General features: G+C 37.5%; 3 protein-coding genes across 4 annotated transcripts; 2 read left to right on the top strand and 1 right to left on the bottom strand.

Moving 5' to 3' along the window:
• The first annotated feature begins 980 nt into the window (after positions 1 to 980).
• On the top strand, positions 981 to 6,336 carry klhl11 (kelch-like family member 11). The gene is made up of 2 exons (XM_059325232.1): positions 981 to 1,759; positions 2,764 to 6,336. Exons 1-2 carry the CDS (start codon positions 1,215 to 1,217, stop codon positions 4,346 to 4,348), a joined length of 2,130 nt encoding a protein of 709 aa, XP_059181215.1. The 5' UTR covers positions 981 to 1,214; the 3' UTR covers positions 4,349 to 6,336.
• Positions 6,337 to 6,576: 240 nt separating this feature from the next.
• LOC131959030 (7-methylguanosine phosphate-specific 5'-nucleotidase-like) lies at positions 6,577 to 13,326 on the top strand. The gene is made up of 10 exons (XM_059324119.1): positions 6,577 to 6,847; positions 8,332 to 8,406; positions 8,677 to 8,775; positions 8,974 to 9,043; positions 9,250 to 9,296; positions 9,571 to 9,656; positions 9,854 to 9,943; positions 10,391 to 10,553; positions 11,297 to 11,497; positions 11,689 to 13,326. The coding sequence occupies exons 1-10, from the start codon at positions 6,845 to 6,847 to the stop codon at positions 11,806 to 11,808; spliced, it is 954 nt and encodes a 317-aa protein (XP_059180102.1). The 5' UTR covers positions 6,577 to 6,844; the 3' UTR covers positions 11,809 to 13,326.
• Positions 13,327 to 14,932: 1,606 nt separating this feature from the next.
• On the bottom strand, positions 14,933 to 24,347 carry fkbp10b (FKBP prolyl isomerase 10b). 2 transcript variants are annotated; one of them, XM_059324118.1, is made up of 10 exons: positions 23,833 to 24,347; positions 23,414 to 23,559; positions 21,286 to 21,475; positions 20,966 to 21,102; positions 19,419 to 19,608; positions 19,034 to 19,179; positions 17,596 to 17,785; positions 17,372 to 17,514; positions 15,863 to 16,026; positions 14,933 to 15,398 (listed from the first exon to the last, which is right to left on the bottom strand). In XM_059324118.1, the coding sequence occupies exons 1-10, from the start codon at positions 24,018 to 24,020 to the stop codon at positions 15,204 to 15,206; spliced, it is 1,689 nt and encodes a 562-aa protein (XP_059180101.1). In that variant the 5' UTR covers positions 24,021 to 24,347; the 3' UTR covers positions 14,933 to 15,203. The 2 variants fall into 2 exon arrangements, with proteins under 2 accessions (XP_059180101.1, XP_059180100.1); XM_059324117.1 differs by having other exon boundaries at positions 20,966 to 21,111; positions 23,833 to 24,346.
• Between the last annotated feature and the right edge of the window lie 287 nt (positions 24,348 to 24,634).

Here is a 24,634-nt window from a genome sequence, read left to right as displayed (position 1 = left end):
TGTTTATTTATGAACCCTAAACTTTATTTTTCCCAATTGCATTTAAAGTAACAATTTAGATGTGATGATGATGACAGGCTCTGAGTCTGAACATCTTTGGTTAAGATACCTTAAAAGTGTTGTTGTAAAAGTGAATTTTATTCTTAAAAAGCTTCATAAGCTCTGCCTACAGTAATGCAACCCCTACCCCATGTGTTGTTATTTTATTTGTCCTATATGCACTGTATATGATACAAGTCCCCCTGCGCTACAGGCAAAGAGGGAGCCAAACAACCAACAAGATTCTTCATTCAAAAGTCTAAATCGTAGCAGCATCAAAAAATAAAAGGCATCAGCTGTGGGGCACCAGTGCACAGAAAGTTTTCTAGTATGCTTCAGCCTTTATGGCACTGCATCACAGCTTCTTAATTTTAAAGCCACTCTAGGGGGCACATTTAATGTTTTTCTGTACTGCACCCTGAAGGACTCTTATCACATTTGCTCCATTTAAGAGCACCCTAGAGGGCATAGCATCATGTTGACTAAAAGGGCACCCAGGAGCACACTTAATCATATTTTATCTACCATGAGGGCATCCAAGAAGGCACTTTTGTGGTGTTTTTTGCCAACATGGGGGCAGCTTCTTGCACCGGTAGACCTGAAATTTTACTAAGTCAGCATAATCTTTCCTTCAGAGATATAAAAGGGACACAGAGACTGGGTAGACTGAATTAATTTACACTTCATTTGTAAGGATATATTTTAGAGGCAGGGGACACACTTTTCTCCAAGACACTATCTATTATGCCATTTATGCAAGGACTTGTGACAATGTCTTTTTGCAATAAAGCGTTAATTGAAATTAAAAAAAAACATCAGTATAAAATACTGATGTTTGTTAAATCATCAGGATGCAAGAACTGAAGTGCGTGTCACCAGCGGTTAGATTATTCGAAGCACGCATGCGCGAATAGCGAGCAAAATTTAAATAAAGTTCAGTTTCGCTAAAATAAAGACGTCTCAATGCGTCAGAACAACACCAAAAACTCAGTAACAGGTTGGGCTTCTCTGTATTTGCGTCCTGGTTGTGGGTCGCCTGTTTGGGTGTTGATATTAGCTTGATTGTGAGAGCCTCCCATTGACTCTCCTGTTAAAATCGAGTACATTTGGAAAATTCTTAAAGACGGAAGTGAGCACTCCTGTTTTCCGACAGAGGCTGTGAACGCTGCGCATGCATGCCAGTGTTTGAATGTTTATTCACGTGTGTTTTATACGCCTATGAGTTATTCCCGAAGATAGTTCAGAGCTTTCATTTGCCTCTGTCCCGCTGCGGTATGGCAGCGGCAGCAGAAGCGGCGGAGGAGAGCCGGAGCAGCGGCGCGCAGGGAGCGCTAACAGGTGACGGGGAACCTGAGGAGGCCGAGGAGTTCACCTGCTCGGCCTACTGCTCGGAGCTCTGCCGGCGGCAGAACGAGCAGAGGAAGTCGGGGTTGTTCTGCGACGTGACGCTGGTGTTCACCTCCGGCGGGGTAGCTGGGCAGGAGAGGGTCCAAACCTTATCTGCCCATCGCTCGGTGCTGTCCGCGGCGTCGCAGTACTTCACGCTGCTGCTGGGCGGACAGTTTTCAGAGTCTCTTTCGGGGCGAGTGGATCTTAAAGAATGGAGCTCCGCGACGGGACCCGAACCAGAAACTGTGGAGAGTGTCCTGCAGTTCATGTACACAGGACAGATCAGGGTGACCACCGGCAATGTGCATGAAGTACTGGAACTCGCTGACAGGTAATTCATTTGAACCATACATCAGAGTAAAAAGAAAACTTCCTTAAACACGGAAGTGTAGCAGGTAGTTGCCCTACAGGTTTTTATGTCTATAGGTATATGAGCCACACCTTGTCCGTGCCCTCATTACACAGCAGGTGTGACTTGTTTTTCACACACCTGTGGAACTTCATGGTTAGCTGATGTCATACTTCACTGAACAAGTCAGCTACCTGCGTTTGGCAGGTGTATGGGTATAATTGTCAGCCAGGGGCCTACAATTTGGGGTACATAAAGCCTCAAGTCTTTACTTATAACCTATGTAATCGAGGGTTGCCACAAACTGTTATTTCTGTTATTAATTCAGCCATAAAATGGCAAAAAAAATACTACTACCAGAGTGAGCCAACTATGAATAGGTGTGGCTCATATTTGGAAGTTATTGTGTTTGTTTGTTAATGATGACAGACTTTTTCCGTGAATCATAACTGCTGCATTTGCCACATCAACAAATTTAAGACGAAAAAACAAGGGTATATAACATTACAATCACTGAACAATATATTCAAGACCCTTTAATGTACTTTTGATCTGGGATTAAGCTCAATATTTAATTTTAAGGCTGGACTGGTGCACAAAAAAGTGCTTTGGTGTAACATTAATAAAACCTGGAAGTGTAACTTTGATTTGATGTTAACAATCCATGGGCACTGGTTGAGTTGGAGACAGTGTTGTTGGTAAGTCTAAGTTTGTTATTATGGTAGGCTGATTAGCTGTTGAGGCTTTTAGACATCCATGGTACATAGGGCTGCACAATTAATCAAAAATGTATCCAAATCATAACATGGAAAATCTTTGTTTGGTACAGATCCTTGCAAAAAAATCCCACCATGATCATATTAATATAATTTTTAAGGAAAATGACAATAATGAAATTTCAATATCAGTCAGAAAAGTAACTGAAATGTTTTTTCCAACACTTCTTAACTGATCACTTGATTAATTTCACCAATTTGTTCACACAGATTCCTGTTGGCGCAGCTGAAAACTTTCTGCGGAGAATTTCTGATAAAGAAGTTAAACTTGTCCAACTGTGTAGCCGTGCACAGCCTCGCCCACATGTACACCTTGGACCAGCTGGCCCAGGGAGCCGCCAAGACGATTAGAAGAAATTTCCACCAGATAATCCGCAATGAGGAATTCTTCACACTGCCGTTTCACCTGGTGCGGGACTGGCTGTCAGACACAGGAATCACTGTGGATTCTGAACAGGAGTTGTTTGAGGCCGTGGTTAAGTGGGTGCACCAAAACGCAGAGGAGAGAGAGAAGCATTTTGAGGAGCTGTTCAGACTTATAAGGCTACCTCAGATTTCGCCTACCTACCTGACACGGGTGGTGAGAAAGGAGCCGTTGGTTGCAAACAATGCAGCCAGTCAGCAGCTGGTGTCTGATGCTCTTGAGGTCCACGCTGTTCACTTCGAAAACCTCAAGTCAGCTGATTTAGAGCTCTGTGCCTCCTACATGGCAGCGATTCAGCCTCGTCTTGGCCAGAACATGGATGTCATCATGGTAGTCGGTGGTGTTTCAGAAGGTGGAGATTATCTGAGTGAGTGTGTTGGCTACTTTGTCGCTGAGGACCGCTGGGTAAACCTGCCGCACATTCACAACCACCTCGACGGACATGCCATCGCAGTCAGTGACAGCCATGTGTATGTGGCGGGCTCCATGGAACCAGGCTTCGCCAAGACGGTGGAGCGATTCAACCCCAACCTCAACAGCTGGGAGCAGGTCAGCAGCCTCACCTACCGCAAGCACTCCTTCGGCCTCACGTGTGTCAAAGACTTACTCTACAGCATCGGAGGTCATGGCAACTTTAGTCCAGGCTTTAAGGATGTTACTGTGTACGAGCCTGAGCAGGACGAGTGGCACAACCTCGAGCCAGCACCCAAGATACTACGAGATGTAAAAACGGTGGGCGTAGAAGGCCGCTACATATACGTGATGGCTAGAACTCCTGTAGACATGGACAATGAGGATGGACTGAGCACAGTGACCACCTGCTACGACACAGAGAGTCACAAGTGGCAGGAAGTGGACTCCTTACCGCTTATCGATAATTACTGCACTTTTCAAATGGCTGTCGCATCCACAAACTTCTACCACACAGCTTCTTGTTGCGCCAAAAGCTACAAGGTAACAGCTGAGGAGGCTCAGCAGAAAATAAGCCGAAATATCTCAGATGACATCCTCGACAGCCTCCCTCCAGAGGTGCTGAGCATGGAGGGTGCTGCTGTTTGCTACCTGGGCGAAGACATATTCATCATAGGCGGGTGGAGGAACTGCAACAACATGGACAAGCAGTACCGCAAGGAGGCTTACCGTTACTGCTCTGAGAGGAAGCGCTGGATGCTGCTGCCACCCTTACCTCAGCCACGATGCAGAGCCACAGCCTGCCACGTTCGTATCCCGTACCATTATCTTCACGGTTGCCAGCACTACCCTATGCCCCAGAACCTGGCTCGCCAGCGGGACCGCATGCAGCAGATGCAGCAGCTCCATCGCCGCACCCTCACTCTGCGCAGACAGCTGCAGTCCCAAATCGAATGCTGAGAGCCTTGCCTAGATAGCTCTTCATCTGCTGATGAATGCCTTGTTGTTACCACCAAACTTTTGCCTTGTTTTTTGCCTTCATTGAAGTGAAATCATGGATGGATTTCTACTGGACACAGACCCTGGGGCCCAAATTGCCAGGCCTTCACCTGCAAAATGTCACTCAAAGAGATGTGTACCAACCAGGAAGAAATGAAGAATGACCACAAAGGGACACAAAATTACCGAAAAACACACATGCCACACATACGGATGCATTACAACTACAAAGAGATGCGAAACAACAAGAAAAAAGATGCAAAACCACCACAAAGTCTGTGTCTCTTGCTTCTCTGTAGGAGAGGTGGTGGGGCCTTCTGCGAGTCTGGGCCCAGGGGCCTGTTGTCTAATAATCCGCCCATGAGTGAAATGTCTGCATGGGTTTACGTGGGCCTGGTTTGTAGCCTGACATGCTACTAAATCAGTTTTACATTTTAATTTTGGCCTTGCATTCCTAGCTTATGCCTTACTTTAGTTCTTCTAGTCAATGAAACTGTGATAGCTTTGCCACTGAAAATATTGTTGATTTCATTGCTTAACAACTTAGCTTAGCCATTTATATGGAGCCTGTGTTAACACCTAATGATGTCGAATTATGTTGTAGTGTAGTATAAAATAAATTGATGTCTATATTAATTTAAGTTAGAAGAAAATAATAAATTACAAGCGTGCGGATAAGAAACTTACTGTAACAACAAGCTGAGCTTTAACTTTTTACTTCTCACTACTCTCATCTTATTTCTCTTCTACCTCCAGTTTCCATCATGCTTTTTTGCACAGTAGGGGTTGAAATATATAAATGTTGTTTGTATATAGTGTGTATGTCATGTGTGCCCCACTTCCAGCTGACAATCATGTATCAGAATATTTGTAGCACGAGATGAGTATTGAGAAAAAGCACATATTGGGGAACAGGGTGTTGATTATATCCCCTTATGAAGACATGCATACTACAACAGCTTTATGCAGATTTTAATTTTCACTTTTTTGCCTTTCCAGTGTGAATGTGTATGATTTATTTGATTTCCAAGGTTGTTGCATTGTTGCATAGTTTTAAAGATTGCTTAATGCCACCACAATATTGATGAGAAATCACTTCTGGTAAAATGAGCTATTTATTTAATTTTGAATACTTTTGTCCAATTTCATGATGTCAGCACACTGACTACTGGCTCAAGACTGTGGCTTTGTCGAGTCATTTTGTTTGTTGGTTTAAATGGACTCCTGTGGTTTGTTTTACCTTTGGGCTTCTGGCAGATTTTGATCTGCCCCTTACTTTGTCTCACTGCACTATGAAATGTGTGAAACACATTTAACCAGGAGCCTAATGTGTTTTTGGTGCATGGGTCTCTCCATGTGCCAAACTGTGCCATAAAATCCCACCTGCCCCTTATTAATACAGTTGAAATATCTGTATTTCCTGCACTAAAGGACCTTGAATGTTAACTTAAACATTGTACAGTGTTGCTTTTTTGACTAAAATCCTCACAGTGTTGTGTGGACCAGTGGCTGAACTCACTGTATCTGTTACTATCTTGTGCCTGTGGTATTCTCAGCCAAGTTCTAATAAATAGTATCTAAATACGCTTTGTGAGCCACAAGCATTTTGCATTTTTCCAATAATGTACTTTATGTAATGTGAACAGCATTATTTGATGAAAGGAAATAATTTGATGGGATTTGGTTAAGCCACTTTACTGTGAAGTGCACACAGGAAACTAGGATTTTAGTCATTGGCTGTAGTGTATACCAATATTGTGTTGGTGGCTTTGTTTGAATTTCAGATTTTTTCTCAAATTTGATCTTTTGAATGTTGATTTTTGTTGAAGTATGATTTGCCATTGTCATGTATTCAGATTCCATGCAGCCATGTGCTCCATACAGTATCATTCCATTTGTATGTGCAAGAAAGTGTACAGACATTTAAAAATAAAGAATAAATAACAAAATCAGTTTGTTGTGATCTCTAAAGATGGGAGAGGAAATCATAATATAGATATATAGTAAAATGTTATTACTTAAAGGAAGCTGTCCATAAATCCATAAACACTAAAGACTGATTGACAGCTCTAATCTCAGCCTAATCTTTATCCTAATAGGTCACTGTATTATTTTATTTACATGACTGAAGCAACGTTATTTATCCAAAAGGCCAATTTAAAGATACTTTCAAGAAAACCTTTTTTTTTTTAAGTTTGCTGGTAAAACGACCTCAGTGTGGTAGGAACCGAAGTGCGGCGGAACCTTCATTAAAACCGGGTAATGCTGCGGGTGCGACACACATAGGACGTAAACAACTCATTCAATCTGCCAGTCGACTGTCAACTATTGCATTGTTTTATTATTAACGCTATGTTATATATTTTTTAGATAAACACAGCTTGTTGTTGTTTTTTTAACATTATGTACTTTTAACTTTAACCCAGTAGCAGTTAACCGCACGTCAACCGTTTGAAAATGGTGAGTTAACGTTAAATTGTAACGGCCAGCTGTTACACATTAGCTAGCTTACGTTAATTAACTGTAGATAGATATACAGTCTATGGGTCAAATAGGCTATTCAGTTTTAAAATCCTTTCAAAATGTTTGATGGTAAAACACTTAAGTACAGCGTGTTTTAATCAAAGTTTACTTTGCATAGTAAACCAAACCCGGTGTAAAATCACACTAAGTCACATTCAATCAGACAATCATACTGCACTGTTGGGCAGTTTGTTACCTTTAACCCTCTGGAGTCTCCAAAAGCTCTAAAGCATGACTTCTACATCACATCCACACACTTCGGTCAACAGGCAGTGGCAACTTACTCATCCCTCACACCAGATCCAAAGAAGGAGAAGCAGCTTTTAGTGTTTATGCCCCAAGAAAGTGGAACACCCTGCCTGACACAGTTAAACTTGCCACATCAGTAGCCATTTTTAAAAACAGATTAAAAACCTATCTTTTCTCTACAGCATTTGGTTGAATTGTGTGCATGTGTGGTTGTGGGAGTGGGTGCACATGTGTGAGTAAGTAAGTGTATATGTGGTGAATATGGCATGGCTTGTCTACCTGCACTCTTCAATTAATTTGTAATCGATTTGTTTGATTTTTCTGTGTTTTTTTGTTGTTGTTGTTGTTTTAAACTGTAATTATGTGTATTGTGAAGCACATTGAGTCTGCCTTGTGCATGAAATGCGCTCTATAAATAAAAGTTGAATTGAATTGAATTGAATCCAGATTAGAAAAGAAAGCAGCGTGGAGCCCTACTGTAAATTTACCTCTAAAGTTCTGGCTGTAAACTCCATGAGGCCAGTTTCAGTTTGATGATGATATACCAAGTAAAACTGGAGACAAGGTCAAATATATTTTGTATAAAATTATAGAACTGGATGTAACCCTCTTATATGTTATACTTGCAACCTTTGTTCACATTTGCAACATTTAAAATGTTTTTATTGAGCATGATAGTGTTTTGAAAGTTAAAAAAAAGACAGAAAATGACAAAAAAAAAAACACAAAATGACTAAAAAAAGACAAAAAGGATTCAAAAATGGACAAAATCGCCCAAGACTCCATAGAGTTAACTTAGTTAGTAGCTAACTATTACTATGGACTGAAACTAACTTATCCAGCACAATATATTAAGCCCAACTTAAGACGTGTTGGAAAAAATTTGTCATATCAAGGTCATATCTCCTTGAAAATGTTTTTCACTTAAACCAAAGTGAATTTTAATTTTTAATTTTTCCTATATCATTTGAAAGTCTCTTATTATAATGTTAAATAATGTGCTTGCTTAGCTTTGAACAAATCTCTCACATTTGCATATCCAGTTAACCTGGGTAAAAGACTCTGGGTCACACATTTTCTGCAATTGCACCACTTTTACGTCCCCTAAAATTTGTAGCAGATTACCTGTTGTGTCCAGCAAACCAAAATGCGTTTTCTCCCTGGCTTTATAGATATACCATGTTCCCTGGATCTACACACCGGTGCGGACTGTACTGGCAATCTGGCACCAGCTCACTAAGACTGAGGTGAGAAAGCTCTGCTGAATAAAGATGATGGAAGTCTAATTTCAGAAACTTTAAATAGCTGAGCTGTCATGATTGTGGTTTGTATGTCTCTTATGGGTACATATGGATCTGAACAAAAAAAACTGTTAAGTTAATATTTACTATGCAAACCTGTAACATATACCTCTCCTATCTGTAGTCTCCTTTAGCCCCCTGCCACTCTCCTTCCTTTCTGCTGTCTTCTTTGTCTGGATAAACATGCGTTTGAAGACTTAACCCTTTTTTGTTCAGATCCCGGAGCTGGCCAAGTGCTCTGTGCTGATGAGGGAGCGCAGCAGAGTTGAGGAGACAATCTACGCCATGCAGCGAGCAGGAGCAGGCAGCCTGCAGGTAAGTGAACTGTGCAGCATTTCATCAGAAGTAAGAATATATTCTAAGTCAAATACTGGGAATGGCAGTAAAACATAATATTGTTTTTCTGGAAGTAAAGAGTTTAAACTAAAGAAATTGTACTTTATGTGTGATTATATTATACATGTGTATTTGCTGAATTCTTTAATACTGATCTATAAAGTTATATTTTTTCAGGTAATTTCAGACTTTGATATGACACTGACCAGATTTGCTTTCAACGGAAAGAGAGTTCCCACCACACACAGTAAGTTATTTGTGTTTAAGTTATGCTTTAAGTTATCTCTATCTTGGTCAAATCGTGGTTTCTTATGTTAAAGTTTGCACATTTGCATTACGAGATCCAAATGAGATACTAAATGACTCTGTTTACGTTTGTGCATTCTTTACTTTTTTCATTATTTGTGTCTTTTCTGTAAGTGTCCTGTAAGCGTTTTCCCTTTCTTTTTCCAGACATCCTGGATAACCGATTGTTGATTGATGAAGAATGCACTAAAAAGGTGAATATACTTACTGTCATAAGGTCATTAGTAAGCATACAATTTGGAAGATAAGGAATCAGTTTTGCATATGTTTAAATGTTCCCACTGTAGAAACTGTAGCTGTTTGTTTTTGTGCAGTGACATGTGTAATGATATTTACAAAGCCAGACAAATTCAGATCATGAACTACCAGATAAACCAATGAAATTGTTGTTCTCTCAGTTAGTACATACTGGTCCCTTTCAGGGGGTCTGTAAACATATGTTCAGTGTATTTTGGTGGTCTACTGCAGATAAGGGAGCTGCTGCACAAATACTATCCCATAGAGATCGATGCTAGGAGGACTGCTGAAGAAAAGCTGCCTCTCATGGTGGAGTGGTAAGAAACTGAAAACTGATCTAAACAATAACACCTGGTTGTTTTAATCAAACTTAGATTTTAAGTCTTTTTGCAAATAAAATGAAATTGTAATTTGTCAATGACACAATGCACTTTTCTCAGTGTTGCAAGGACTAAAGTAAAGTTTATTAAGTCTGATTTAGATGCTACAGTTTGTGTTGTGCTGCTCTCCGCAGGTGGACTAAAGTCCATGAGCTGCTGATTCAGCAGAAGATCAGGAAGGACATGTTGGCCCAGGCTGTGAAGGAATCCAGCGCTATGCTCAGGTTTGCAATATAATTAAATCTCATATTAGCCAAGACTCTGGTTCCTGTGATGGAAAGTAACTTTACTCAAGTACATAAGTACATATTCAAGCTACTTGTACTTGACTGTAGTACTTCCATTTTATGCATTTTTTTTACTCTACACCTTAGAGGAAAATATTGCACTTTCTACTACTTTAAGTCTATTTCATTGTCATGCACAGAAATGATGACGAGAAATGAAAACTTTGCAATATTTTAACAGTTACCATTGATAAGAATAAGCTGTGAATTATTAAAAATCAAATGTTGAACAAAGACCACACCAGTCTAACTTCTTGTTTTGCTATTTTGAAGAATCTACATCACTTGCCCAGGATGATTACAACTCCCACATGCAGTAACTTTAATGTTTTTTCAGCTGGTTGTTGTTTGTGTCTAATGGGTGGTGTGTGTGGTTTTCTTTAGAGACGGCTACAAAGTGTTTTTTGACTGTCTGACGGAGCAGCAGGTCCCTCTGTTGATCTTCTCAGCTGGAGTTGGAGACGTCCTGGAGGAGGTGATTCGACAGAACCACGTCTTCCATCCCAATGTCCACATCATCTCCAACTACATGGACTTTGACAAAACTGTGAGTTTTACCATACCTGGGGGCTTTACTGGAATGATTGGGAAAACACCAATCAAAATGATTTTACTTCACCAGCTTCAGTCTCTCTATAGCTATGTTTCCATCCACCTGTTTTTATGTGGCTTTTTATTTTGCACATAAAAACAACTGACTGGAAATGTTGAAAATTAAAAAAAATCTTGAAATATGTCTTTATACTTAGATGAGGTGTAAAAGTTAGTTGAAAAAAACGGGACAATAAGTGCAATATAAACAGATATACAGTAGCAAATAAAGATGACACACATGAACTTATACATGACTTAAGCATCCACTGAAGTTGAAGAGGTGAAAAAAAGTGGAACATTAAACATCTCACAAAACAGAAATGTCATATTTTCATCAAGTTATCTACACTGGATTTCACCGTTTGAGGTTCAACTGATGCTCTTTTAATTACATTTTCTGACACTTATTACACTAATTGACATATGAAAGAATGATTTAATGGTTTTCCGACTACTGGCTGAATACCTGAGGAAGTCCGGATACTAAAGCAGCCTGTACCCAGCCACCTAGCAGCTCACCCTTACCACCCTGTTGCATTTTCACACTACTTCCAGTCCTAGTTGGTAGTTGTTCTCAATGAACAAACTTTTAATAATCACATAACGGTAGGGGATGGAAACAAACATTTATTCACACTTTGTTTTTCTGATTTTCTTGTACCAGTAACTAAAACTGAACATGTTGTTGTAAACAAGGGGGTCCTGCGAGCATTCAAAGGCCAACTGATCCACACCTTCAACAAGAGGGAAGGTGCTCTGTCACACGCAGCTGGCCTCAGAGAGCTGCAGGGTCGACCCAACGTGCTGCTGCTGGGAGACTCTTTAGGAGACCTGACCATGGCGGACGGCGTGTCTGAGCATCAGAACATCCTCACCATCGGCTTCCTCAACGACCAGGTCGGACTCACTTATTCAAACTGGCCTTGTCTTCCCTTGTGCTGTCTGGTGTATGGAATCTTTTATGTTTTTAAGCTCTGTTGTTGTTTATGTTTTATTGTCTGTTTCTTATTGTTAGTAATTTCTATTCCTATGAAGCATGTGAAGTTTTAGAACATGGGTTCACAGGGTATGTGTTCGGTGATTTTCAGGTGGAAGAGAGAAAAGAGTCGTACATCAACTCCTTTGACATTGTGCTGGTCAAGGACGAGACGATGGACGTTCCCAACGGCATCCTCCGTTATATTACCTCATCAAGAGACTGCAAATAAGACAAGAAACACACAGATGGACTACACTCCATTCACCATTTTGCATCCTAGACAATCACACATTATCACTTACCTCAAACCAGAACATGAAACTGGACTTTTTATCTTTTTACTATTACACTCGCAGTGTTTTGATCAAAGACATCGTACCAAAGTCAAGATCTAAATTAGGTCATGCATTTGATGTTTAGTTTTGAAGAAGCAATTTATACCATTAATGCAACCTTGTAGACTACTTAAGGGCTGGGCTTTGAGTTAAACTCTTTCCTTCCTGCTGTTTTATTTTGTTCGAGGGAATCCTCAGGAAGTCTTGATAGAAACTTCACCACCACAGTAGCAATATGCCACCTTTACAGAACTCAGTGCAGGGAGATTTTATAATATATCTTGTTTTAAATACATACAGTACTGTAGCAGCAGCCCTCCTTCTAAAAACAAATCAGCATCCTCTTATAAATGTCAGTATAAACAATAACAGAGTGTATTTTAGATATCTGTCCACTTTTCTGCACACAAAAAACACTGTAATGTTTCCTTGGCTGTTTGACAGTATAAGGAGGCTTTTGAATATGTTTTACATAGATTAGAGATGGGCGAATGAAACAGAAGCTTTTGTCAAATGAGGAATTCAACAAAATGTTTCACATGTAGGCTTTTTAAATGCATTTCAAAATTATTTTTACTTCAACATATTGCACAATACATCACTAATGATGAAGAGTAGCTTAGATTCAATAATAACAGTCTTGTTGAACTTTTATTGCATTAATAGCTAAAATATTAAAATCGGAGGTTCTGTGCTGCTACCTTCTGTTGGCCACCAGATGTCACTGTTTGCTGCGTTTGAATCCCACAAATGGAAAGAAAGCTTCATAAAGCTTCATCCACCCATCCCTACATTAAGGTTGTTTATGAGCAAAAACATAAAACACATATTTTCTTTATCTGCCAAGCACTCCACTCCATAATTATGCTGTTTTAGTGTGTTTTCTGTATAATCTACATTACAGCAAGTACCTCATACTCAAGCCTGCACAACTCATGAGTTTAGCATACTTGACAGTAATGCTATCATTCTTTAAGCCATTGTCTTGTGACTATTCTTTACCAGTGACAGTGAAGTCAAACATGTCAATGCCAGCATCAAACATGATGTTACAGGATGGCATTATTACCAGTTATTATTTCTTTCAAGTGAAACTGCTAGAAATTCAGACCTAACATTGAGCTAGTTGCACCTTACTACTTCACTTTTGTAAGTATTGTTATGGACTAACTTCTCAGCTAAACATGCATGACATTTTTAAATCCAAGTGAAAAGAAGCAACTTTCCCTTTGAATTTCTTTATTATTGTTAATAATCCATGTCTCCAACAGAAATTCCATGTAAGTCAAATGGAATTTTTAAAAGTGTGAACTATCCCTTTTATCAACATTTTTATCTTCGTGTGCTACTAATAATTATAAATAATACTAATTTACAATGTAGAATTATATTAAAATGTTTTTTTTAAGTTACCCTTTTGTTTTGTTTTTGTTAATTAACTGCTTTTTAAAATGACAAATACCTTTACTGTATTACTAATTTCTTTACAGAGGAATGTGTCTTTTAAGATATTACTGCTGTTGGTTTGCATTGCACTTCCTTTAATTGATTTGATTTTTTTTCTGCTTTCCTGAACTTTTTTAAGCTGCCCTAATTTCATGTGCAGGATGCAGGGATGTGATCCCTCAAAAACAAAAAGAAAAGATATACTGTTTGACAGTATATAGTAGTATAGTTTGTCCGAAAATGACTGAAAAACACGATATTTTGATCAAAGATTAGAATCAAAAATTCAAAAAAAGTCAAACCATAGTGTATTGATTTTTGTCAAAAATGGTCTAAATTTAAAATGACTAAAATGCTTACAACGGTCTTTTTTTAAAGTATGTTGCTACATATTAGAGCATAATAGGGACAGAAATGACAAAAAAGCACCATATTATAGGAAGTCCAAAAATTACCCCCTCAAAGAAAAAGTCATACTATAGCATGTCGTTTTTTTGTCAAAAATGGTTAGCTATGGTCAGCAAATTTTTAAATGCCTAAAAATGCTTAAAATGGGCCAATTATAGTCTTTTGATATATGTGGAGGTATAGTTTGTCCAAAAAAAGCAAACACCATATTATGGGATGCCACAATTTATTTTAGAATATTGCGTTGATCATCATCATAGCTTAGTATGTCCCAAAAACCCAAAAAACACGAAAAAGCAGTACTGAACGGGCCCTCGCAGTACACGCCTGTCGGGGCATGCTGCCGTCGGGGTGTGTGCGTTACAGGGGCCAGTCTATACCACCCCTATGAATTTCATTGCCTTAAGTGTTATCAGAGCCGGCCCAAGCCTCCATGGGGCCCTAAGCAAAATTCAATTTTGGGGCCCTCTATTTCTGCCAATAATATTGATTGTTGATCATTCACACACCTACTACAAACTCATTGCGGCTCTGGCAGTGTTGTTTACATTATCCTATTGTCAGCCTGATGTCTTCACACATTTATGGGGGTGACACAGTTAATTACATAATGGATACCAATGCAATAATAATACAAATAATACCAATGAATGAATAATGTCCAGAGTGTCACATATGGTTTTTAATCTCAAAATGTAGCACATTCAACTACAATAGTGACCTGGGGTTCATTTATACAACAATCCAAATGGTAAAGCATTGTACTTACTGTAAAAGTGTCATCTGGTTTGTTATTTTTGGCTTCCAAAAACTACAACAGCATTGTGCAAAAATAAGTTGTAGCACAAGAACAACAATAAAGTACAACAACAAATAAAAATCACTTAGAAATATCTGCATATCATATAACACATTTACTACTTGAATAAGTAAGTCAGCCAGCTCCGCTTGACTTTTTCCCCATTGACTAACTGTCTATAGTTATAGTGATAATGGTAACTTGGGCTATAATGCCTTTTGGGGAATGAAAAGTTCTCCTTAACAGGCAGTGGCCCTCTGATCACCTGCTCAGTCCTGTCTAAATCTGAGAGGAAAGAAGGCCAATGGTATGTCCAAAAATTAAAAATGCCCCTTAGCTGGGATAAACAACACAGTAAACAACAATTTTATTTTTCTTACAAATATTTTAATTCATGACTTTCAAGGACAAATAAAGGTGCTTGTTTGGTTTTCTGAAATATCAAATACAAACAATCATACAACACAGAACTCCACAAAAACAGACCCTTTGCACTTTTTCCTTGTCATTCAAAAAGACTGTCCAATGTGGTACAGAAAATATTAAACAATGATAACGTCTGGAAAAAGTCTCTCGTTGCTTGCTTTTAAGGTGTTTGGGTTTATCCCTGAGCGAGAATGAAAGCATTTGTCCTCATCACAACTCCTCATGCCTCGCCTCTTCCCGTTCCTTGTCCTCCTCGACTTTCAGTTTGAGCTCGTTGGCTGTGATCATCCCATCACTATTTCGGTCCTGGTTGTGGAACATGTCTTCAATAACTTGCTGCATGGAAACTCCAGGCTTAATGCGACCTTTGTCTTCTGCCACCTGCAGTTTGATGAACTCTCCGAACTAAAGCAATCGAGAGATAAAAGAGAATCATCAACATTGTGATGTGGCAGCTATACTATGACTTTTAATAACATTTTTGATAACTTATTATACTATGACTTTTTTTCATATTTTTGGGGTATGTTCAGGCAGTGAAAAATGCAATCATTTAGGAAGAAGAAAAAAAAATCATTAGAAATACAATAGGGACCTCGTTGCCTGCTCGGGCCCTAAAAATAAAAAAAAATGCCCAAGTATAGTATGTTTAAAAATGTCAAAAAATGGTCATATTGTTGTTTGTCCAAAAATGCCTGTAAACGCTATACAATGTTGTGTTGATCATGGTTATAGTATAATACGTCCAAAAGTATCATTACCAATCATCCAGTTTTTGCACAGGAAATCTAAAGCTTCCATAAAGAAAACTTCTCCGTCTGCCATGTGAAATAATGCAGCTGGTGGGGATACTGTCGGCAGTAACGTACCTCCTCTTGGGGCACCTCCCCGTTCTTGTCCATGTCCAGGGCTTCAAACAGGTCTGCAGGGCTGTCCTTCAGCCACACAAACAGGTACCCAGGCGGCACACCTTTCTCAAAGCTCACCAATTCAATGTCAAAGACCAACACAGCACTGCTTGGCACACCAGCAGCTAAAGAATAGGGGGGAAGTAAATTATATATGAAGAGTCATGAAAAACATTAATTAAATAAGCTAGAATCTGCAAATGTTTGGCATTGGCTTGAACAATGACTGAAACAATTGATAGAATAATTGTTCAACTGATCCTTCCTGACAGTTCATACTGATAATCGACTGGTATTCTTGATCTTAACACTGTTAAACTAAATTTTATTACAACCGCAGTTCCAAAAAATTTGGGACGCTGTGTAAAAAATAACATGTAATGCGCAAATTTTTCTAATCCTTTAAGACCTATATTAAATTGAAAACACTACAAAGACTATATATTTTACGTTTTACCTTATTTATATACAGTCTATGGTTTTACCTCATCAAATTCATGTTTTTTTTAATATGCTGAATTTGAAGCCTGCAACACATTAAAAAAAAAAGTTTTGACAGGGGCAACAAGACTGAGAAAGTCGTGGAACGCTTTAAAACATTAGTTGGAAACATTTAACTGATAACAGTTGATCGTATCATGACAGGATAGGGCGAGGTTCACCATTTTGTGAAAAAATGTGACGGTAAAGTATTCAGAAGTTTAGGAATGTCTCTGGTACAAGTAAAGGTACATTTGTTTGGACAAATATAATGATAACAACAAAAATGTAATGATTGATTTTGGTTATTATGAAGAAAACCACGGAAAATGGCAAGATATCAGCTCTTAAATTAAACTCTTATGAGCTATTTTTGTTGTTATCATTATATTCGTCCAAACAAATGTACCTTAAGTTGTATCAGGCATTAAAACGAAACTGAAGAAAAGGGTGGTCTAATAATGTTTTCCATGACTGTATGTCTTTGAACAGCTTTCAACTGAATATATGTCAAAAATGATCACTGTTTTATTTCCTTTTTACAACTTTCTTTGGCATCAGGGTTGTACAAAAACAACAACTTGTTGCTCAGGACTTTAAGAAGCCTGTCAGTGTTTTAAATAAAATATTCTCACCTCAAAGCAACATTGATGCAATTTTGATATGTATACTCACAATGGGGGAATAACATCTGTTTTTGTTTTTTTTACAATAAACACTTGAAATGATGAAGGCATTTGCAAATGACAAGGCAGTTCAAAATGTAAACTGAACTTAAAACTTGTTGTTGTTTTTTTTTTTACAAAAACAAGGAAGATCTTGGGTAGCTAATAATGAGAATTAATATGAATTTAAACAAAAACTAGAAGAAATCAAGTTAAACTTTGTTTACAAAATATTTAGTCAATGCTGATCAATGGATGAAACCATAAACTGCGTTTTTGTATGGATGGGGAAAACAACACTTAGTGGGGATGCTTCCGGTCTCACCTCCTTTTTCTCCGTGGCCGAGGTGAGGCGGTATCGTCACCACCCTCTTCTCTCCGACACACATGCCTCGCAGCCCCTCATCCAGCCCGTCGATCACCTTGTCCGCCCCGAGCGTTGCATCCTGAAAGTGCTCGTAGTCGTGCCTAAGGACAAGTCAATTGGACAAATTAAAAGTGGTGATACAACATCAGTGTGAAAAATAACGTGATGCCTGCATGACTCACGAGGAGAAGAGCGGCGTGCCGTCCACGAGGGTGCAGTTGTAGTGGTAGCGGACGAGGTCGTTCTCTGCCGTGGTCTCGTTACACGTCTCGGGTTTGTGGATAATCTGGACGTTCACGGTGTCGTTGGGGTTGTGGAAGTCGATGACGTGAATGTCAAACACCAGCACAGCAGAGGGAGGGATGACACCACCTAAACAAACCACACAGAATTATTTAACCTCCATAGAAACTCAGTGCTGGGAAATTTCTGTTCATATTCAGACTCAATTTACCTTTCATAACACATCATTTGTTCCGATTATCTGGCTAATTGCAACTCTTGATCATCATCATTTATTTATCTAATTAACCTTTATTCAATGAAATGAAATGAAATGACACAGTTTCCCAGAGTGATTATTTATTTTTTGGTATTTATATTTATATTTTCACATTTTATGAATGAACGATGAGTGAATTATCTGTTGATAAACGTATTGTTTCAGTGTTGATATTTGCTGAACAATAACAGCTAAAACTGCCCTTTTTCCCATTATTTTGGAGCTCTTTACTTTATTGCAAGTATTAATACAATAAGGTTGTAAACACTTAAAGATTTTTTCAGCAGTCCCATCTTTCTTGTATCTTATCTTATCTTGCATCTTCATTTTATGCTCTTGAATCATGTGATTCACATGTTTCAACCACAAATAAAGACATACAATTATATTATAGAATTTTAATGAGTTATTTTTCCAGAAAGTTAGGTCTGTGTCAGTGCAGAAGTAAAACAATTAACCAACAGTTATTATTATTATTATTATTATTATTATTATTAATAATAATAATAATAATAATAATAATTAAAATGTATCTAGGCTGTTGTTTCATCTGTTTATTCTATTTGTTATTTCATGTCATATTCCTGTACAATTAAAAAATATATATATATTTATATATATTAATATATATTTATATATATATATATATTAATATATTACATATATATTACGTTACATGTCATATTCCTGTACAATTAAAAAATAAAAAAATAAAAATATATATATATATACATATATATATATATATATAAAAATATATATATATATATATATTACGTTACTTTATATATTATTTATTTATTTATTTTCCGAATTAGCAATTTTTTATTGCTGACTAAGTTTTCACATATAAGGAATTTGCTGTGGAGTATTGGTGCAAAAGAACAAAGTACTAAATATAAATATAGATTAAGGAAACAATGAACAACTAAAATATGAACAATAGAAAACGTCAACAGACAAACATTAAAACAACTTCTCTGTTTCTTTCAACCTGATTTTATATACTTTTTTCTTTCTTTTTTTTTGTGCTGTTCATTTTAAAGGATGTGCATGTGCTGTTTAAATTTACAAAATCTATTCGGGTAGACGCAGCAAGAAAAGCTTCAGTAACTCACCTGCTCCTTGCTCTCCGTACGCCATGTGTGGAGGGATGATGACCCTCCTCTTCTCTCCCATGCAGACTCCCTCCAGAGCCTTGTCCATGCCTGCAATCACGTACCCCATCCCGATGTAGGTGTTGTATGTGCTGTTCCTCTGGTAGCTGTCGGCAATAACAAGCATGGTTTAATTTAATTTAAAGAGATTTTATTAGAATTATGCTTAAAGAAAATATACAGCTCGAGCCCAAAAATACATTCACGTCATCCGTTGTGTTCAAACCTCAAAATATGTCAGTATAGTAGGGTTTTTAAATTTTTTTGTAGGTACAGTACAGATGGCTGCAATATAACTGCAAACTGAGATATAATCAGCTTCACTCTCAGTGTGACCTGAGCTCACCTGGTGTCGAAGACGACTCCGTTCAGGAAGCTCCCGTTGTAGTGGTAGCGGACGTAATCTCCAACCACAGTCTTGCGTTTGCATGACTCAGGCACCACCTGGTCCTCAACGGTCAATTCGTCCTTTGGGTTATGAATGTCCACCAGCAGGACGTCAAACACCAGAGTCGCCTGGGGGGGAATCTCTGTACCTGGTGAGCAGAGGGGGGAGAGTTTCAAACCTCATGTCTACTGACATCTACAGAGTGGAGTTCTGTTTTCGTGATTTTTTTTATTATGTTTTTTTATTATGCTGTCAGTTACTTTGACATTGTAGCTTATTACTACCAGGTGTAACTATTAACCCTTTATCGGGCGAAGAACCGTATTTGGTAACTTCAGTGGGGGGAGGTAATACTTCGAGATAAAAGTTGCAAATTTACTAGATTAAAGTGGCAAATCTACAAGAAAAAAAGTCACAGATTTACGAGAAAAAAAGTGGGGGAAAAAGCTTTTTTTTTCTCGCAAATTCACCACTATAAATCTCATAAATCTGTGCATTTTTTTCTCGCAAATTCACCACTATAAATCTCATAAATCTGTGCATTTTTTTCTTGTAGATTTACCACTTTAATCTGTAATATCTTTCAATATTCTCTAGGGTTGAAATTTGGAATTTGCAAGTATTTCAATGAGTGCCCTATTAAGGGTTAACAGAATATAACACAAAAAATACAAATTTTACTTAATGTAAAATATGGTCTGGAAAGGATATTTATAGTATAAAATATAGTTAACTTAAAAAAAATTAAATTAAATTGTGAGAATGCCATTTAAGTTAATATTAAATAAATACATAATACATACATTCATAAATATGCCTATTACAAAATAAAATCTGAATTAAATAAATTATGCAATAAATCTATAAATAAAATTGAAAATAAATATTTATGAATATGAATATAGTTCAATAAGTAAATATGTCATTTTATTTTTATTTCAGTAGGCTTTTATCATTATTAAACATTTATTTATTTCAGTTTACTACAATTAAAAGTGCTTAAAAATGTAATTATAAATCAAATTTAAACTATTTAGTTATTGAACTAATATTTATAGATTTATATTTATATATTTATTAATATTTACATGTATTGCATCATTCATTTATTTCATAGACTTACTTATTTATTTATTTATTTATTTATTTATTTAATGCTGACTTAAATAGTATAGTACTCCATAGCATATACTGTGGCGCTTAATTGGGCCTTTGGTGGAAAGCAAAGCTAACTATTAACATTTCAGTTGAAGAAAGTAAAAGACGTGTGTACATTTATTAGAAACAAGATGCTGAAGAAGTAACTTAATTGATTAAATAAAAAATAATGTAACTGTCCATGTATTTTTCTTCTGTGTAACATATTTCTGCTACTGTCACATTTCACTAGGGGTTTAAAAAACAAACAAACTCCACCATAGGAGCTTTAACTACTTTAGTAAACATGTTCTAGATGTGAAGAAAATAAATGCACTCTCAGCTCTCTATCCTTCATCTTTGCTTACCTGATCCTTTCTCTCCGTAGGCTTTGAATGGCGGGATGACGATATGTCTGATCTCTCCCACACACATGCCCAGCAGGCCCTCATCCATGCCCTTAATCAGCCAACCCTCACCCACCAAGGTGTCATGGGTCTGCTTCCTGATGTAGCTACGTAGGGCTCATACAAGCGCAAAATCAAACACACAACATACCTGGATGACACAGCGCAAACAAAGAAAAGAGCTGTCATTGGGAAAGGGATTTGTTTTAGAGCTTGGTGATGTCACTCTTTATAAAGTTTCATGAGCAGGTCAACACTAGTCACGAAAGCCAAAAAATCACCTGGAGTCAAAGACAGTGCCGTCGAGCAGAGTGCCGTTGAAATGGTAGCGCACAAAGTCGGTGCGCATCACGGAGCGTTTGCAGGCTTTGGGAGTGGTGATGGTTTTGGTGACAACCAGGTCGGCTTTGTTCCACAGATCCAACAGATGGATGTCAAACACCAGGGTGGTGTCTGGAGGAACCACGTCACCTGCAGACATGGTTAGATGGACATAAACAGCAAAGACATCAGAATTAAGAAAAGTTTACAGAAATCAATGCTTTAAGGAGTGAATTGGAGGTGTGATTTGGGGTTGAGGTTTTTTTTTCGTTTGTTTTTTGCAAATAGGTGGAACTACTTTAGGTGAAGATATGAAAATAATACATTTTTATTCTTTTTAAAAAATTATTATTTACCTATTTTATTTGTTCTTAATTCTGTGTTTTTACATTGTTATTATTGTTATTATTTTATTTATTTATTTATTTTAATTTTATCTTATTATTTATAATTATTTTTATGTATTTATTTATGGCCTTATCATAAAATATTCTATTTTTACAGTTTTATATGTTTATATTTATACTTTATTTATCTTACATTCAAGAGTACAATCACTATGAGCCAACTGCATCGGGATTCCTTTCAATGTGTAAATGTGTATGTATAACTGAATGACAATACATAAGGTCTAAGTCTTATTGTATTTTCATTTGCTCAAGCATATGATTATGTCATGTTTTGTTTTATTTATCTTGATGTTTGTTTTGATATTTTATGTTTATTAGGAAAAGCAAAAAATCACCCTGTTCAGATACTCCTGGGAATAATGCTTCACAATAAAGATATTTTAAACATAAACCAATGCTTTAACCCACACACATAAAGTGAAAGCATTAATGAAATAACATCTTAAGTCATCTTTTTTTCCTAAATGAGCCCCCAGTTCAAACAGGAAGTAGGGACCATCTGTAATGAGAGTAATAAAGATGACTCAAAAATCTCGGGCAGCTGCATTATTTTGAATATATTCATGCCTACTGGTACTTAATGAAGAATATCTTTAAATGTACAACCCCGGTTCCAAAAAAAAAATTGGCATGTTGTTTAAAATGTGTAAATTAAATTAAAAATGTGATTATTTGCTCATGGCATATACTCAATTGAAAACAGTACAAAGACCAAAAAAATATGTAGTTTCGGTTGTGTTTTAGCCACATGCAACAACTGCAAAAACTAGAAGACACAGCAAGATAGGGTATTTATGCTGCATTAAATTGCTTTCAGAAAAATCATATAAATAATGATCATATCAATAATGGAAACTGCAATCAACATGTTGTTTAAACACTTTGAGCAATAAAATACAAATAGGAATTAATAGGAATAAAATGCCACGTCCCAACTTGAAATCATGGCACCATCCAGTTAATTCACCACTGGCCTTTCCTGTTGGTATTTATTTAGCGTTTTTCTTTTCATTTAACATGGACCTGGATGTTTACAGATGCTATTTAAAGTCTGGCAAACTGCATTTTAAACTCTGAGAGGTAGGGGGCAAAAATAACTCTGTCCCCCAATGAACTCCAGAAACCAGCATGCCATTACCCAGATTTGATTTTGTTTTGTGTGGTTTTTTTGGTAAAAACTCTGAGATATTAAGTTTCATTATTTAGCATTTATTTTTATTTATTTCAGTTTACTACTACTAAAAGTGCTTAAAATTTATTTTTTAATTAAATTTATACCATTTATTTAGTTCTTGAACTACGATTTATATTTATATATTGATTTATCCTGTTGGTTAGATAGGTTAATTTATGATTATTTAATACAAACATGTTCATGTGTATACACTATTTAAGCATTAACTGAAATATTAAAGCTATTAAACTACATTTTGGCACTGGGATTCTCTATGAGACAAGGCCTTAGTAATGCATATTAACTAATCTGTAATTACACAAATAACATGGAAAACCTGGAGTCTTGTTGGGGCCAAACTTAAATCTGATAACTGCTGATTTTCTCCAGAAGAATCTGCTGTGCTTGATCTAATCTTTGCAAAAACTAGAACATCCAATACATGCGTCTCTGAAATCAGATCTTACCCACTAGTGCAGAACGCACTAGTGGATTTGCACTTACCTGCCCCGGTGCTTCCATAGGCCAGGTGCGGCGGGATGGTGACTGTTCTGCGCTCATTCACACACATGCCCTGCAGACCTTTCTCAATGCCTGCGATGAGGCGGCCCTCCCCGAGCAGGCCCACCTTGGCGTCTCCTTTCTGATGGCTGTGGAGGAAACAAAAGGTTGACTAAGGCCGAGGAAATGTCAGAAGTGGGTCAACTTGTAGAGGATGTATGATTACATCTGGGAGTTCATGTGTGCACAGATTTATTGTTGCAAACTAGTCTTGACACGTAGTAATCAGATTTGATTACATTCCTCAAACGACACAACCAATTAACTTCTCAGCTGTATGGCCTCTGCAGCATAAAATTCAACTTTAAATGCTAAAAGAAATGAATGCATTCAGCAATTCGGATAAAAACGGATGGACTTACCTCGAATCAAATGTTTTCCCGTCGACAAATGTGGCGTTATAGTGATAGCGAACAAAATCTCCGTCTTTTGCTTCTCTTCCACAGAGTTTGGGGATAGTGTGTCTGTCCACGAGTACATCTCCTAACACAGGACTGGGATTGCAGTCCACAGTAGTGAGGAGAAAAAGGACAATGCAGCAGGCAAACATTTTCTTCACAAAATCAGGTCAATACTAATAAAAAATAATAACCAAAAAATGAATAAATTAAGGTCTGTTGTCGTTTGTGCGCTTTTCGCAGCGGGCCGAGGCTGCAGATGTGGAGCAGGACAGCGGTGTCTCAATGCTGTAAACGTGGACAATCTCCAGGTTGCAGTGAGGACTTTTTGCCAGGGGGAAGGAATGTCTGAGTTGGGAGTGGGACTCGCTTCCGTCAAGTTAACCACGATAATAAAAGAGCTCCACTTCCTCTGGAAAGTAAAGAAAAAAATCACAAGTTTTTCTTTAACTTTATAGTAAAAATAAATACAATTCTCATACAAAGCAGGCATTCAAAACTGCATGATGGACTTAACGCAAATGTTATTTCTCATACATACAATTTTAATAAACACAATATTGTGCAGCGATATCTTTTCCCAGTGTCAGGGGTCGACTCATAAGAATGGATACTTGAGTGTTTGGGTTTCTTTTCATTTCAGCTTTTATTTTGAAAGTAAAATCCCCTATTCGTCTGTGTGTCTTGATTTTCCAGCATCGCATTATTCAGCTGCGTACATCTGAGTCACGCCTCCCTGGATCAGCCTCTCTGAGCCGTAAAGTGG

Source organism: Centropristis striata, chromosome 21 (assembly GCF_030273125.1).
Source record: "Centropristis striata isolate RG_2023a ecotype Rhode Island chromosome 21, C.striata_1.0, whole genome shotgun sequence".
Classification (NCBI taxonomy): domain Eukaryota; kingdom Metazoa; phylum Chordata; class Actinopteri; order Perciformes; family Serranidae; genus Centropristis; species Centropristis striata.
The sequence above is the reverse complement of the archived record's forward strand: the minus strand, read 5'-3'. Positions and strand labels throughout refer to the sequence as shown.